The sequence below is a fragment of the Pipistrellus hanaki genome (genome assembly GCF_964339955.1).
Source record: "Pipistrellus hanaki genome assembly, chromosome: 16".
In the NCBI taxonomy this organism is placed as follows: domain Eukaryota; kingdom Metazoa; phylum Chordata; class Mammalia; order Chiroptera; family Vespertilionidae; genus Pipistrellus; species Pipistrellus hanaki.
In genome coordinates, this window is record NC_140518.1 from 22,655,784 (window position 1) to 22,673,222 (window position 17,439).

Genomic DNA, 17,439 nt, shown 5'->3' on the forward strand with positions numbered 1-17,439 from the left:
TCAGTCAACAATAAAGTGAGCATTTCAACTTGACTTGTGTCTTGGTTATTTTTACTGTTTAATTAGTGATTATTAGAAACCTCAGTCATTATGACTTTTAATCATAATAATAAAGTTCAAAAGAGAAAGTACTCTGTTTTTTAAAGAATCTGACTTTTTCAGAAAATGTGTACTGGCTTTTTAAATTTAAAATTTGCACTTGAATAGAGATTTTTTAAAATTATTATTATCTGTGTACATATTTTAACATTCTTCCCCCAACCCTTTGAATAGAGATTTTTAAAATGCCATTAAGGATAAGGACAATTCTTTTAATTTGCACTCTGAACCATTCTGGACATTGGCTACCGGCTACTGGACGCTACTTTGCGGCGGAAACATGCGTTGAATTAACTCAATTCCCCGTAATCACTAATAAACTGCAGTGTCTCCTGAGAGGGGACATCCGAGTGATATGCTAGAATTCCGATGTCCCCTGAGAGGGGACAGCGGAGTGCAAAGGGTTAAAAATATATTTTTTTTATTGATTTCAGAGAGGAAGAGAAAGAGATAGAAACATCAATGATGATGAGAGAATCACTGATTGGCTGCCTCCTGCCTGTCCCCCACTAAAGATGGAGCACGAAACCTGGACATGGGCCATGACTGGGAATTGAACTGTGACCTCCCTGTTCATAGGTTGACGATCAACCACTGAGCCATGCCAGCCAGGCAAAGGATAAGGACAATTCTTGGCCATGTTTTAGAACCCTAGTTTTTTGGAAGAGGATGCATGGTCTTTAGTAACTGTAGTCCATCCAGATGTGAAAGTAGATCCCGAGGGATGACGACTTAGACTAGGTGGTTGATGTCAGAGAGGTGGGCGTTTCATCATTGTCAATCCCCGAGGGAGAACTCCAACGTTTAAAGCCAAAGAATTTATCTTGCTTGTCAATTCTGGTGACATAAACACAGCATATCAGTGAACTAAGTCACATAGAGCTGTTTGGCTTGACCCTGGTATCTCAGGGTACCCAGGTTCATGATACATATTATCATCAGTCCAAAATCTTGAGTTTCCTTAAAAGAGGGCTATCATAGCTCTAATTGGTTTGGCTCAGTGGATGGAGTGTCAAACTGCGGACTCAAGAGTCCCAGGTTCAATTCTGATTAAGGGCATGTACCTTGGTTGCGGGCACATACCCAGTAGGGAGTTTGCAGGAGGCAGCTGATTGATGTTTCTCTCTCATTGATGTTTCTAACTCTCTATTCCATTCCCTTCTCTCTGTAAAAAATCAATAAAATATTTAAAGAAAAAAAGAGGGCAACCATATTTATATTTTTTTCTTCTTTCAACTAAATGTATGTCTGAACTCTTAGGCTTGATTCTCTTAATTCCTTTGTAAGATTCAAATAGGAATAAGTGAGGCAAAGCCCATTAGTAGCTTACTTTTTGTTTAGTTAACTTTCAATATAATTTGGCATATGTCATATATAGTAATGTTTAATTTGCGTTATTTATGCTTTACTATTACGTGGCATACATAAAATAAAAATATGCAACCATACCAGACTTTATTTTTTATTTTTAAAGTTTTCAGGTATAATACACAAAAGCAAAAAAGTTTATCTTAAAAAATATCAAGTATTACATCCATAGTCTAGTCCTAATTATAATTACTTCTTAAAGCAACATTTATCTTTCTTTACAAATACAGCAGCAGGTGGTAAGACCTAAAGTCTCAAACACATTGCTTACAGTTCATAATACAAACAAATGCATATGTCTCAGATCATATTTAAGGCAGTTTAACTTAAAATGCATAGACAATTACATACATTAAATTTATTATTAAGCCAATGAAAAAAATAACGTCAAGAAAAAAATACAGGAAATCTTTATAGAGCACAAAGAAATCAAGTTTACTTAGGGCAACAAATCAGTATCTGCTAATCAATGATAGGCAGTGAGAGTGCCTTCATCCAGGGAAAGTAAAGGAAAAACATCCCATTACTTTGCATGTTTGAAAAGTTACACTGACAAAACTATAATCTTGGAAAACATGAACTTCTTAATTAAAAAAGGTATAGTGTATTTTGCTTTTTAAAATACCCAAAGGCTGGTCTATAATTTCCACCAGTAGGAATACCAAAATACGTTGATCTAGGTTAAACTAATAATGGGCACACTAATGAATTCCGTAACGCTACCCCTGGATTGGGGCCCTCTCAAGGACAGGCATTCTCTTTGATCTCTGTGTCTCTGTATCTGGCAAAGCACTTGGATCACAGACATTTAAGTGCTGATTTCTCAGAAATAGTCTATAGCCAGAAGATTGCATGGCATTTCTTTAATACTGATTATTTTATTGGTAGTTTTTATTTTACTTGACAGAATTCTGAAAATAAACAGTGTCTTCATACTGAACATTGCTCTATTAGGATTAAATTAGTCTTCACTGAAAACCACCCACCACTTTCTATGCATAGGGCAGTGTGTCAGTGTGATTAGTTTGAATTTAGCCTTCTGCTTTTCAAAAACAATCAAGGAGCTGGAGGAGAGGATCGTGGGAGAGCTCAAGGAGAGTAAACAGCAAGGGCCAGGTTGGCTTGAGCTCTCCAATATGACAGAGTAACCAGACTATGATCTGGAGACCTTTGTCAACAAGGCAGAGCCTGCTCTGGCCCAGCAAGCCAAGCACTTCTCAGTCCTGCAGCTAGAAGAGCAGGCCAGCAAACAGATAGGCAACAAGAAATGGCCCTAGTGACCACAGCAAATATAGATGTTTGGTTTAAAAAAGAGGGAAGGCAGGGGAAGATGGGTGGGTGGAAAGAGATAAGTCAATGAACTTGTATGCATAAAGGCATAACCTGTGGACAGGGGCCATAGGGTGGTGAAGGCCTGATGTAGGGGCCAAGGGAGGGCTAGGAGAGGTCAATGAGGAAGAAGGGGGGCATATGTAATACTTTCAACAATAAAGATTTTTTTAAAAAGTAAAAACAACCAATAAAAATATTTTAAAAAATTTAAAAGTCTTGTCTGCTGCTGCATAATATATAGCTTTAAATAAAACAGGGCTGAGGAATCAGAGCTGCAAGCAGCCATCCTCAAGCACGAAAAGGTGTCAGGCCAAGTACAGAAAAACAAGCCAAGATACTAAATTTAAGGCGCCTTGGATTTTTGAGAACCGAATGTGTGAATACAAAACAAGGTCTATATTGAAATTTTTGTTGTCATTTTTTAGGTTCAACATTTCAAAGTCTAACATTCAAATTCCAGAAACACTATTCTTAAACACATCTCAACTATCTCCATCAAATTTACTTTAAAATTCTTGCACTTAAAAGTCCAAATGCCAGTGTATTCCATACTTCACATTCCCTTAAGACTAACAAGTAGACTTCTGTAACAGCCTAGCATGACTGACTTTTTTACAGCAAATTATTCCCTTGCAAAGAGAAAATCTCCCTAGATGCTTCCCCCACTGAAACTTCTGATTTTTTAAAACTCCATTCTAAACCTAAAAATACTTTTTGCCCAGAGTACCCTTAAGAATTGAGACACCTCTCCCCTGATTTGAGAAAGGATGTTCTAGAGAATCACAAATATAAAAGCAAATTCTGTCTCTTTGATTTCCATTACAAAAAAATTTTTTAATCCTTAAATATCACTTGGAAAGTCCTTAGAAAGCAAAGGTAAAATAGCAGTACTGTCTAGGGGAATATGGGTCACTAGTCAAGTTAATATACATATTGGGAATAGTACATTTAACAAAAGATTTTCTCCAATAATAAATGGGCTCATCAATTACAGACTCCCAAACTTGCTACCTCTTCTTTTAGGCAAACATTATCCTTTCTACCCTGTTTCCCCCAAAATAAGACAGTGTCTTATATTAATTTTTTTCTCCCAAAGTTGCGCTAGGTCTTATTTTCAGGGGATGTCTTATCTTTCCATGCGCTATGTCTTATTTTCAGAGGATGTCTTATTTTCGGGAAAACACCCCCGTATTACATCAATTACTGAATCTAAGACCGGAGTAGACAACTTAGTAGACAACCAAAATAAGCATAAGGAGAGAGATCTTTGCTACCATCTTACTTTTCCTCATTTTATGCCTCCAGTTAGCTGGCATGATACTGACTGGTTATCTAAGATCTGACACTTCCTAAGGCTATACCTGCCTTGTGAATTGGAGGCTACTGTGACAACAGGCTCCCAAAGTGTTGTACAGGTGTATATAGCTGCCACCTGAAAGAGAAAAAGACCATGGGTGCCACTATGTAAGAAATGTCTAACAACATTCACCAGCCTGAAAATATCTAAACAAATTAGTTTCAATTCTGAAAGCTTGAATCTGTCTTCTACACTAAAGGGAGATTTAAACACTGAAATGTTCCTTTCCAAGGTGACCATCTTGCTTTGGTAAAAGGAGGTAGCTATCAAACCATTAAATTGGCAGCATTTGGCCCAATAATAGACTTTTAAATTTTTCTCTCTAGAAGAATTAGATCTATTTCTATTCTTTAGAAAGGTGCGATTGAGGTCTCTACTTGCATTATGTTCTTAATGTCCAACCAATGAAGAAAAAGTGCTAAGAATTCACATTAGAATTTATCTCTCTGCTCTAGGTTAGCTTTATTAAGCCTAAAATGTCAAAACTATCCCCATAAACATTTAAAAAAAATGTTTTTATTGATTTTGGGGGAGGGAGGAAAGGAGAGGACTAGAGAGATAGAAACATCAATGAGAGAGGAACATCATTGATTGGTTACCTCCTGCATGCCCCACACTGGGCATTGAGCCCCCACCCAGGCATGTGCCCTGGTTGGGAACCAGATCGTTACCTCCTGGTTCATAGGTTGACGCTCAATCACCGAACCACGCCAGCTGGGCTCCCCAAAATCCTTCTTTCGGGAAAAAATGCTCAAGGTGAATAGACCACTCATAATTTTTTATTTTCAGAGGCATTATGTCATTTAATCTTTATAACAAGCCTACAATGCAATTATTATCCATATTTTACAAATGATCAATTTGTATAATTCATTTGTACAATTAAAAAAGCTTTTAAGATTGATGTTATGTGCTTCTCACCACAATTTAAAGAAGTACATAGCATTAAGAACCTTTTTAAAGTGTACAGTTCAGTAGTGTTAACCACATTCGCATATTGTACTTTTGTACGATTTGGAAAAATTACTGGCAGCAGGTCAAAAAATGTCTAGCCAAAACCGGTTTGGCTCAATGGATAGAGCGTCGGCCTATGGACTGAAAGATCCCAGGTTTGATTCCGGTCAAGGGCATGTACCTTGATTGCGGGCACATCCCCAGTAGGGGGTGTGCAAGAGGCAGCTGATCAATGATTCTCTCTCATCGATGTTTCTAACTCTCTATCCCTCTCTCTTCCTCTCTGTAAAAAATCAATAATATATATATATATTTTTAAAAATGTCTAGCCAGAGTTAAATATAATCTGATAGATTTGAAGACTCAAATTTTAGAACCATATTAGAAATGCATTATTTCTAATGACAAGGTTTCTGGAAAAGTTTTAGTTCATGAATGTGATAATCAGCTGAAGATGACTTTTCTTTTTGCCTCCCTTCTCATTAGGCACATATGTTTTACCCCTTTGCTTGTACTCATGACATAGACTTACTTGAGGTCTTGCGTTGAGGGCATAGATCTGGTCCATAGTATTATTACACCTCCCAAATATGTGAGAAAAAGGCAGGTTCCAGACCTCTGACATCAACCTGCTCTAAAAGCTCCATAGAGGCACGGTTTAGAAATTAGCTATTAAATTTAAATTAGTAAGAGCTGAAGAAAAACTATGCATAAAATAAGAGTTCTTGCCAGGGTAGACATAAAAGCAATAAGTCATTAAGCATTAAAGCACAGGTTCTCTTTAATCTGGCTTTGTGCCATTTATAGACACTAAAACCCAGGAAGAGCAGAGATCTTTTAGAACTTATATTTGCAAAACCCTTTGTTCTTTATTATTTTTTAAAAATATATATTATTGATTTTTTTACAGAAAGGAAGAGAGAAGGATAGAGAGTTAGAAACATCGATGAGAGAGAATCATCGATCAGCTTCCTCTTGCACATCCCCTACTGGGGATGTGCTTGCAACCAAGGTACATACCCTTGACCAGAATCGAACCTGGGACCTTTCAGTCCACAGGCCGATGCTCTATCCACTGAGCCAAACCGGTTTCGGCTGTTCTTTATTATTATTATTATTAAATGTATTTTTATTGATTTCAGAGATGAAGGGAGAGGGAGAAATAGAAACATCAATGTTGAGAATTATTGATCAGCTGCCTCCTGCACGCCCCCTACTGGGGATCCAGCCTGCAACCCAGGCATGTGCCCTTAACCAGAAATCAAACTATATCCACTGAACCAAACCGGCTAGGGCTGTATCTATTATGTTCTGGTATTCTTTTCTTTTTCTTCCTCCCCTCTTCCCCCCCTCCCCCCCCCCCCTTTATTTCCTCATAACCACCATGCTCTCTTAGGTGCAGAATCTGCTTAGGTATCTGTTTGAGTGGCCGTGATTGACATGCGGTAGCTCGTTTACCCAGAGAAAGGAATTGAGGGTTGAATTGGATGCAGTTTGGCTGCGGTTCAATAGAGGGAGCAGAGGAGCCGAGGAAAAAAAAAAGCCAGAGAACGTGTCTCGCTCAGTGTGCGCGCCCAAGCCCGGGCCCTGGCCAGCCCGAGGAGGAGGGGCAGGCGGAGGGGCGGCTGCCTGCGCTGCTCCACCCTCACTTTGTGTCAGCAGGTAGAGAGCGTGATTGCAGTCCCAGGGGAGGGAGGCCGAGCTGGAACACCAATTACAAACCACAGGCTTCCTCCTCCAGGGAGCTGATCCAGAATTGTCTTTCTGGAAGAGAAGCACCCGAATCCTTCCGAACTTTCCAAATCCACCCATGATTCAGAGACACTGCCTTCTCCCTCTGGGATTCTCTGTGCTCCTGGGAGTGAAGGGTTGCTTTGCTTCCTTTCTCTTTCAAGACTTGGTCATTTTATATGCTGTTCGGGGAGAAAAAGAACTTTTGTTAGAAAGGAGATTTCAGAAATGACTTTGGATCCTCTCTAAGTGGTTTTTTTTTTTTTTTTTTTTTTTTTTTTTTTTTTTTTTTTTAATTCCTGGGGACCGGTAGCTCTAACCCTGGAGTGAGTGTCTGCCTTTGACCTGCATGGATTATTTTTTCAGGCTGTGGAATTTCTCGGCACCTACCTGCAGTGTGGGGCGCTTGGTCTGGTTGCAGAGTAAGAAGGTGGAAGAATGAGCTGTGCTTGGTTAGACGGTTGAAATCTGTTCTGAGCGGGATCTATAAAAGCATAATTGAATTTGTTTCACCCCCGTGGATTCCAGTGGGCCCGACAGCGCAACAGGTTTGCAGATTTCTTTTGAAATTCTTTTTTTCCACTCCCCTTCCCCCTCCGCCTCAGCAAAAGAATCTGTATAACAGGTTCATGTTCAATTGCTTGGCTCTTCAGCACTTATTCTGAAGACTTTCTACGATTTTAAAAATTTGACCCCTGAACACAGTGGGCTTTGTGGTTGGAGTGCGCTTATATTTACTTAAAGGTGCACATTTTTTAAAAATCTTAGAATAAGATTTTGTTTGTACGAAGACCCTAATTCTAAAGCGTGCTTAGAAATTGCACGATCCACCCTGCTCAGGCTTTTTACGTTTCCAGGGCATTTTACTTAGAGCCTGTAATCACCTCCTTCCCCCCCTACCTTTTACACCCCACCTCCTCAAGGAATTTAAAAACGTGTTAGGAATAGTCCTTTGTTTTACTGATGAACCTCGAAAATTACAGATTATAAAATCGGGATAATAAAGTCGTTTCCAAAAGCATCTCATGGGAAATCAAAGTGCTTGGCATTCTCAAGCGGGAGAATACAAGCTGGAATCCCTGAGAGAGAGAGAGAAAAGTAAAGATAGAAATACAGTTTTTAACTGGGAAAAAATAATTGGAAAGCTAACCTTTCCGAATACTCTTCTCGTTTGGAAGTTGGAAACGGTTGTGAAGCTCAGGACTATCCTGTATATGTGAAGACAAATTACCACCCATTTTTACAGGCAAATTTGGTAGAACATTGGAAAGGTATAGCATATTTTAAGTTCATGAGAAATATTCTAAATTTAACGGGGCCTAGAAGTTTGGCCACGTTGAACTACAGCTCAGCGTGTAAACTTTTATGAATAATACATGCTGTAGCATCTTTGGCTGTCTCTCCAGATGTGGCCCGAAATGGTCTGTCTCTCTCCTTCCCTGTTTAAAAATAAAAATTCTCTGTGATCGGTAGCCTTTTTTACCACTGACAAATTATGTCCCGTAGAAAGGGCCATGTCTTCGTTTTCTAAGCTTGGAGGTTTTCACTCTCACCTTTAATGCGTGGCCTTAGTTGTTTACTTTGCCTTGTTTTGTTCATTAACATTGGGTTTAGTGGCTCTACAACGTGATGCATATGGAAGACCAGCACTAAGAGATCTGACATAAAAAAATATATATATATACATATATATATTCAGGATGTGACCATCAATCTCAAGCAAAGTTGGAAATTCCACAGAGAAGTGGTGATACCTTACTAATAGTCGTGAAGATGGGCGAAAAGGACATGCCTGAAGCAGAAGTGGGCTGAGAGCACCCTCTTCCCCGCCAGACCAGGAAGGCCACCTGCTCTTGGGAATATACTTTAGGAAAAGGAAGGGCCGAAACGATGACTTGGGTTTCTGAAGCCGAAGCATAAATCCTCTCGTCCTTCTTTTGCCTGGACCTGAGAACCTGCGTCTTGTGTGAGCTGGTGGGAGCAGTATGTATGGCCGAGGTGCATCGCTGCAGCTGGTAGCATGAGTGGTGGCCACCAGCTGCAGCTGGCTGCCCTCTGGCCCTGGCTGCTGATGGCTACCCTGCAGGCAGGCTTCGGACGCACAGGACTGGTTCTGGCAGCGGCGGTGGAGTCTGAGAGATCAGCGGAGCAGAAGGCTATCATCAGAGTGATCCCCTTGAAAATGGACCCCACAGGAAAACTGAATCTCACGCTGGAAGGTGTGTTTGCCGGTGTGGCCGAAGTAACTCCAGCAGAAGGAAAGTTAATGCAGGTAAGGACACCTTCCTTCCATTTCACTTCCCATCTGTTTGGAACCCTACACCTTTCTTCTTTTGTCTCCCAAACCCAGTCCTTTCCAGGGGGCTTCTGTGGCTTAGCTTCTGATGTGTCCCATCTTTCAGTGATGTTGCCTCATTGGCATTCTAAAGCAAATTCTTATTTTATACTCAAGAAGAAACACATTAATCCTACATTTTAGAAGATCATGGGCTATTTTTAGCTCTGCTATTACATGGCCTTTTAAGACGCACAATAAGACCTTTCTTTGCAAGTGCTACATTCTGGACACAATTTTTTGATAGATGAAATAAATGGACGGGTATTTCATTAAGGATGGTACTAAAGTATCCTGTTTGATTTTGAAGTGAGCACTAAGAAGGTTGATTTTAATGGTCAGCAGCACCCTGAAGCATATTTGATCACCGTGTCACTTTTAAAATCCAGACAAGCTTGAATGCTATGGCTGGCTTCCCACCACGTGTGGCACCCTATTGCTAAGCCCAAAATGGAGAGGACTGGATTACAAAATGGACACAGGGGTCAACTTGTCTCCTGGTCACTTTGGTCTTATCTCCCCGTAGTTTTATTATTTTCAAAATTTAAAAATTTAATATGTTTTTTTATGGACCCACAAAGTTTTTTGGACACAGCTTCTCAAGCTTTCAGGCTGTGAATTTTGCCTATAACTCATTCATAGACAAAAATAACTCTTTATGTGTTGAATTTATGAACTGACGGGGCCATAGCATTTCACAGGGGAATTGCTCATTCCCCAGGTGAAGACAGAGCCCAGAGGGCTGTCCCTTTTCAATGCGGCTGTCCAGTGTCTTATTCCATAAAGTGATGTTGTTTATTGGTTAAATTTTATTTGTCTCTTGCTGGAGGTCTTGGATACAGGTTACAATGTGGTTAAATACGATTTTTCGCAGTACCCACGCTCAGATTTTTATTTTGTGATATGAACAGAACCCAAGTATTACAGGAATTTAAATTCTGGTCTTTTTGGAGAGAGAAGGTGAGAAAACTTAATAAATGATAGAGCTCTCTTTTCCAAACATGGAATTCTACATATATGAGTTAGTGGTTTTTCATGACTGTTAGCTGGGATAAGTGAAGTGGAAGAAGAATTGGGTGAAATGGACAGCCCTGCTATTTAGAAAAATAAACAGGGGAAGAGAATGTATCTGGAAAAATGGCATAATAATTTTTGGATAAGCGTATAGTCATTTAATTTGAACTCTAGGATGGAATTAGGCACATTTTAAAGTTGAAACATAATTTTGAATACAACGATTGGAACAATTGGAAAGAAAACTTCCTTTCTGACTTGCCTAGTTAATACTCTGAATCATGAGGTGTGTGCCCCATTTTAACTTTTTACCCTAAGCTTTTTTAGATTGTAGAACCGTATTTTGATCTCTGAGGTGTTTGGGAGACGCACGAACGTCTGTGCCTCATTAATGTCCTGTGGCTGCAGCATGGTCCGTAGGTTAATTGTATATTGCATAAAATAGTGTCCTTTTTATTTTAAACTTTTGTCTTCTTTCATAAAGCTCTCCATAAAGTTTCTGTGTATTCACAAAGAAAAAAATTATATAAGAGGCACTAGCTGGCCTTCTCTTTGCCATTCATTATTTTGTCAATATTTATTATAGCTTCTCTTTTTCTCACCCTGGTGAAATTTGCTAATTTTTTCCAACTGTTCATGTTGAGCCTATTAGTATACTCTTAAGTATAGTTTCTTCATTTTGTGAAGAGGGAAGTTCATTGTGTCTGTTAATTTAGCAAGGTCTTTCAGGCTTTACGGTAGATGGTTTCCATCATTGGCAATTTTCTGTCTTTCTTTATCTTTTCTGTCCACGTAAGCTTCTTCTAGGCCATTAATACATTTGCAACCTAGCCTAGTGTTAATCTCTGGAGACTTGCAGTATAGCTTCTGGTTTATTGTCTATTAATCAATTTTAATCCACAATATTTACTAAATTTTCTGAATAGTCGCTTATGAAAACACAAAAACAACCTTTTGAATGATAAGCGTCAGTTGTTCTTTATCCACTATTTGGTGAATTCTCTCCGAATTGGCAACACATGGTTTTACACCTCTAAGATCCACGCTGTTCCTTCCTTATCAGATTACACTGCAACTCAAGATCACTCAGCTGTGGTTAACCAAGCTCCCATTTAGCTGGGGTTCCCTTTGGGTGTCCTGGAGGTGTGCTTTGCTGCACGTTAGCTTTCTTGGTGGATAGCTGTATCCTGGTGTCATAAATCCAAAGGAGTCTTCTCTGTTGGCTTTGAGGAGTTTGGGATAATTCTATGTATCCTCCTACCTATGAATGAATTATTCTAGCTGAACCATAGAATTTCCTCTGAAATAATTTTGCTTGTCTCAACTTCAACTGAGGCTGTATATACAAGGACATTGAAGGCCAGGCCTTGGTAAATTTTTGTCCTGATCTTTTGTGCTTGGGCTTCTTTTTACCAACAGTAATATCCAAGACATGTATAAAGTTTTAAATTGTAATATTCTTGTTGGGATACTAGAAGGAAGTCAACATGGAAAAGGAAATGTTGCCTTTGCTATTTTCTTCCATTTCATAACTCCTCATCTTAGCCCTGATCAAATTAATTTTCTTTCTTTTTTTGCCCAAGAGCTGCTTCTTTGCAATAGGGTATCATTTCACATCTCTGTGCATGTTTGCCGTTGTCTATAAAGTGTCTACTTCTTATGTTGGCCCTGCATTTGCCACGATCATTGTCTCTTCCTTTCTACTTTTCTGTCTGTATTTCCACTTTATTTTTTATTTTTTTATATTTTATTGATTTTTTACAGAGAGGAAGGGAGAGAGATAGAGAGTTAGAAATGTCGATGAGAGAGAAACATCGACCAGCCGCCTCCTGCACACCCCCCACTGGGGATATGCCCGTAACCAAGGCACATGCCCTTGACCGGAATCGAACCTGGGACCCTCCAGTCCGCAGACCGACGCTCTATCCACTGAGCCAAACCGGTTTGGGCTCCACTTTATTTTTATATTTAGGATAACCTTCCACTGCTATTCTAGTCAGTATTTTTCTAACTATCCACCACCAATCCATGTCAAAAAATATTTGTAACTCTGTGTAGTGATGGATGTTAACTAAACTTATTGTGGGAGTTATTTCACAATGTTATACCTATAGCAAATCATGTTGTACACCTAAAACTAACATAGAGTTATATGTCAATTATATCTCAATTAAAAAAGAGAGACCCAAAAAAATCAATTTTAAGAAGACTTTTCAGATTTCCTAATTAGTTGGCAGTGACTGATAAAGAAGAGTAAATAACAGTGGTTATTACTTCTTACAGTTTTTATTTTTTCATTTGAATATATTCTTCTTCTCCTGGTTTGTACCGTTATAGATGGGAAATATGCTGGAGCTTATGCATTGTCTTAATTGTGCAGTTTTTTAGTTTGTTTACCTCTTTCCAAGGCTTGTTTGTATTTTTTCTAGTAATATGGTTGCTACCACTTGTAAAAACTATTATAGTTCTATCTTCTCATTTTTGTTCCTTAGTTATAAATGTTATTAATTAGAGGGACAACTCAAAATTTATCTTCCACTGGGGTGTACACCTGGAACTAATATAATAACGTATGTTAACTGTAACTGGAAAATAAAAAACACGATTAAAAAAAAAAAAAAAAAGAAGAAGCCAAAGTACTAGAGGATCTTATTGTAGCCTAGAGAGGTCACCAGTTCAGCTGTCACACTCTTCCTGCTCAGCTGGTTGTCTTGGATTTTCTTAGACTCTGGATCAAGTGATGATCAAGATTAGAATGTACTGCCCTGAGGCCTCGGCACTACCATGGGAGCCGTGGTGTTTGGCATCTGGGCAGCGCAGTGAGCACCTCCTGGACAGGCTCCCCCTGGCGCGATGTCTCTGCCTGCCCCTCCATTTACCTAGGAGTCAGCACCTACTTATCCCAACTTTGCATTTCTTACTTTATTTGTAGTTGGGCCCTGAAGTGAATTCTTTGAGGAGGGAGAGAAAACTTTATTATTCGAAAATTCTGGACAGAACCAGAGAGAGAATGCTATCCAGCAAAACTGCAGTTGACAAAGTGCCTAAACTGTGACTCAAGGGACTGACTTTCAGTTCTGCCGCTGCCGCTGAGGAGCTGGGTGATTTGGGACAAAATGGTTTTCATCTTTCGAGGCTTCGGGTTCTGTGTCGGGAAGATGGAGGGATTGCAATGGAATAGTGTGTAACAAACTTGTGCTCTGAACCTTACAAGTATCAGCTTGTTTATTCTTCATAATAACTTCATGCAGTACTTTGTTTTTCACACTTTACCGATAAGGAAACCAAGGCCCAAATTGTTAGTACCTGCCAAGGTCATGGCCATAGTTAGTAGGTGGCATAGTTTGAACTTGAAGCCTAGAGCCGGTGCTTTTCCAGTGCTAAGACTCTATACATCTAAGAATGCCATAGATGAGCAGAACACAGGGTAGGCTTTGTAAAAATGACTAATTCCTTTCTTCAATAGAAAGGAATGAAAATGATGAATGTTATTCTCTGAGGTTGATTCAGAAAACATAATATCCTAACTTCTAACAACCTCTGTATTTCTTCTATTCTCTCATTTGTGTTTTTATCTGCAAAGGTATATGTAAGGCAGAATGTTTACTTACTTGGTATCTCTGTTTTAATTTAACAACTTTCATTGTCTTTCTCTTCATTTTATAACAGTCTATAATAAAATATGTAGTATAGGAACCTGATATAATAAACTTTGAAACAGCATGTGTTTAACTGTCATTATTCCAGTGAGAGTTCCTTGGAAACAAAGATCTCAAAGGTTTTGTGATTTTGCTTTGAGGCCAGCCTTTAAAAGAAGTATTCATATTCAAGGTACAGTCAACTCTCAGTTATTTATGTTAATTGAGGTGCAGATAAACCACTTAATTTATAATTGACTTTGGAACATAGTCAGAAGTACACCAACAGACGTGATTCCCCAGTGTGCACAAACAATCGTGGGCACTTGCCTTCTGCAGTGCCAGCTCAGAGCCTTCTTGGCTTGGCACCCAGAGGAGAGGAAGAAGCTGCAGGATATTTATAATGAATTTTTCAAGTTGAGAAGATATCTCTTTTGTAAGCAACCGTCAAACAGATTTGTATAGATAATAGTTTCACACTTCATGTTGATTGCCGCAAAGATTTTGTGAGTTCAAATTTGTAAATTTCTGTGGTCAGCGGTGGGTAATGAATGAGCTGTGTCCCTTGTTATGGTTCCTCTCAGTCTGTTTGGTGTTCAGTCAGCTGACTCTGGGGGTAGGCATTGCCTTTGTGTTTTTTTGGTAAAGTGTTTGTTGTTTTCTTTATAAAAATTAGCCATAGTTTACTTTTTATACTATTGTTAAAGATATTCCTGGGGCATATGGTTGGGTTTGTTTGTTTTTAATAGGTTTTGTCTTTATATATTTTTTTCACTGGAAAGTGTTTATTTTGGGAACTTTTATTTTGTTTTTGTTTCTTCTCTCTTATTCCCTTCAAATTGCTAAGTACAGGTGAAGAAAAAGATGTTACAAATGACCAATGTACTCTTATAAATGTCCTTTCAGGAACCAAATTCGGTAATAGGGTATTTGTTAGAGAAGAATGTGATAATGATGTTCCATTGAGTTTATATATTTTCTTCCAAGAAGCTTAAAATGATTCACTAATATGTGCAAGCCAGGTGAGAACAGGTGGTAGTTACTTCAGTTTACAGAAAAGAAAATATAATGGGGAGGAGAAAGGAGGTAAAATTATCCAAGAACAAAGTTGCAGAGATGGACCCAGTCTGCTTTGTGGGAAGTAGATGAGTAATCCAATCTGTAAGGTATCTGAGGATGTGGATTTCTCAGGGATCAATTCTCCTGAGTGAGAACCCTAAAAAGCTAAAATATTTGGACCTATGCTGCTCAATGGGATAATTCAGTCAAAAAAGGATTGGTGAAGCTGTTTGCCAACTTTATGTCTCAAAGAGCCCTACGACCTAATGCTCTGACCTGCATTCATTGTTCTCTTGAGAATTGTAATTAGAGTAAAAGCCAGTCTTTACAGGGAGCTGTAGGCCTCTTTAGGATCTGGCCTGGCACCCCCACCTTTCCCCTACTCTCTCCTCCACTCTACGCCAGCCACTCTGACCTCCTTGCTGTCCTTCAGTTAAACCTGGCATACTTCCACCTCAGGGCCTTTCCACTGCTAGTCCCAATCACACCCAGTGATTTTCTTCTTAGTCTTTCCAATGTCACCCCCAAGTGTCAAATATACCTTCTTAGTGAGGCTTATCTAGACCATCCTATTCCAAAGGACTCTTCCTACTCCCTCCTAAGTCCTATTCTTTTTCCCTGCTTTATTTTTCTTTATTGCCATGTGACATACTGTCATATTTTACTCCTATAATCTCCCCTCATAGACTCTGAGCTCTGTGAAAGCAGGGATTGTTGTCTCTTTAGTGCAGAGCTGTATTCTTGGGTATAGTGCCTTAGTATATACTTAGTGCCTGAAACATAGAGGGTTCTTAATAAATATTTATTGAATGAAAATAAGGAACATTATGGTGGTGCTAACTCTGATAGCTGGGGGGAAACTGGAGGATGAAGCGGGTGTATTTATCTCATCATATGTTAAGTAGACTATGAGGTCAATTGTTTTGAGGGCTTTGGGTTTGATATAGTATGCTCTATTCATTTGCTCCTCTATCTTACCAACAGCGTCTCCCTGATTGTTTTTTCCAAATTGTAAACCATATGTTTGATGTGCTCTTTTATACAGTATTTTTACACAGAATTTATTTGGTTTAAGAGTTCAACCCTTGCGTTTTAGGAAATTTTGATTTTTCAAGAAAGATTTATTGGGGTACTGAGAATGTGATGGAAGTTATTGGCCATGTGTACTTAACGTACAATTGTACATAAAATCTCAGGAAGTTGAGAATCTTTGAAACATGTGTAGGGATTTGAGGGCACCAAAATAAAAGCTGCCATCCTAGAATAATCCCAATTATTTCAAGAAATGAAACCAAATTCGCAAAACTAATTTACTGTCAGTTTACCTAATTAAAAAGTATTTGTACACATTATTTGAGGTCAGACAGATAGTATTATGATGGAACTATAGGAAGATGAGCTTGAACTAAGATCACTTTAGATGTAAAACATTGATATCTGACAAAGATCTACTTATGTGAATTTAAAAAATGTGGTCTCCAAATATTAAGTGAAAATTTGAATGAAACTGAAAACCTTAAATGTTATGCCTACTAATCTTGGTATTTCCTAAATAATGATTACAGATTCCCATTATTTCTCCCCTAAACCATTTCTACAGTCTTGTGTATTATCCACTGCAAAAAAATAATAATAATAATAATAATAATAAACAAATAATTTAAATATATATATATATATATATATATATATTTTGCATGATTCAGGTTTCATGTTATTTATTATTTATTTATTTAGCTTCTACTTAGAATCATATTGGTTATCAGACTTTAAAATTCTTGTGGTCAAGTATTTTTCTTAAAACTTTGTGAAGGACTTTATTGGCTTTATTTTGGAATTAAGTCCTATTCAGTTTTCCATACCAAGGGTCAAATACAGGTTTTTGGCAGTGAGGGAGTTGAGGGGTAGGGGGATGGGCTATTCCATTTGTAAAATATAATTATCTAATTTCAAGCTAGAAGAAACACCTAATTCAATCATTTTATTATACAGAGGAAGACATAGACTTAGAGATATCAGCAGTTTGCCGGTCAAAGAACTACCAATCTACTGTCATATCTTACTGGCCAGTATTTTTAGGAAACCTTATTTATTTATTTTATTTTATTTTATTTATTATTTTTTTAAATCTTTAATGACTCTACATTACTATAGAAGCATGCATTCCTTATGTCAAAGTTCTGGCTTTGTCTGTTTTTGTTTTTTTTAAATATATTTTATTGATTTTTTACAGAGAGGAAGGGAGAGAGATAGAGAGCTAGAAACGTTGATGAGAGAGTAACATGGACCAGCTCCCTCTTGCACACCCCCTACTGGGGATGTGCCCGCAACTCAGGTACATGCCCTTGACCGGAATCGAACCTGGGACCTTTCAGTCCGCAGACCGACACTCTATCACTGAGCAAACCGGTTTCCACTATTTATTTATTTTAAATTGTCTTGGGTCATTGCAGGGAGATTGAAAAACAGATGCCAGCAGATATTTCTCTCCTGAACATTCCATTAAGAAGATATTATAGACTGCCATAGGGTCTCTTTCCTCTTTGACCCCT

The 17,439-nt window shown here is 38.5% G+C and overlaps 1 protein-coding gene across 3 annotated transcripts in view; it reads left to right on the top strand.

Annotated features, from left to right (window-relative positions):
• The first annotated feature begins 6,288 nt into the window (after positions 1 to 6,288).
• The window catches only part of RNF43 (ring finger protein 43), a 61,509-nt gene continuing 50,358 nt past the window's right edge, over positions 6,289 to 17,439 (top strand). For 2 of the 3 annotated variants that reach the window (XM_084862192.1, XM_084862190.1), the window contains exons 1-3: positions 6,289 to 6,772; positions 7,208 to 7,389; positions 8,456 to 9,113. In XM_084862192.1, coding sequence (XP_084718318.1) covers positions 8,862 to 9,113 — 252 coding nt within the window. In that variant the 5' untranslated portion in view covers positions 6,289 to 6,772; positions 7,208 to 7,389; positions 8,456 to 8,861. Of the gene's footprint in view, positions 6,773 to 6,812; positions 7,390 to 8,455; positions 9,114 to 17,439 lie in introns of those variants that run through there. The other variant, XM_084862191.1, reaches the window with a different exon arrangement.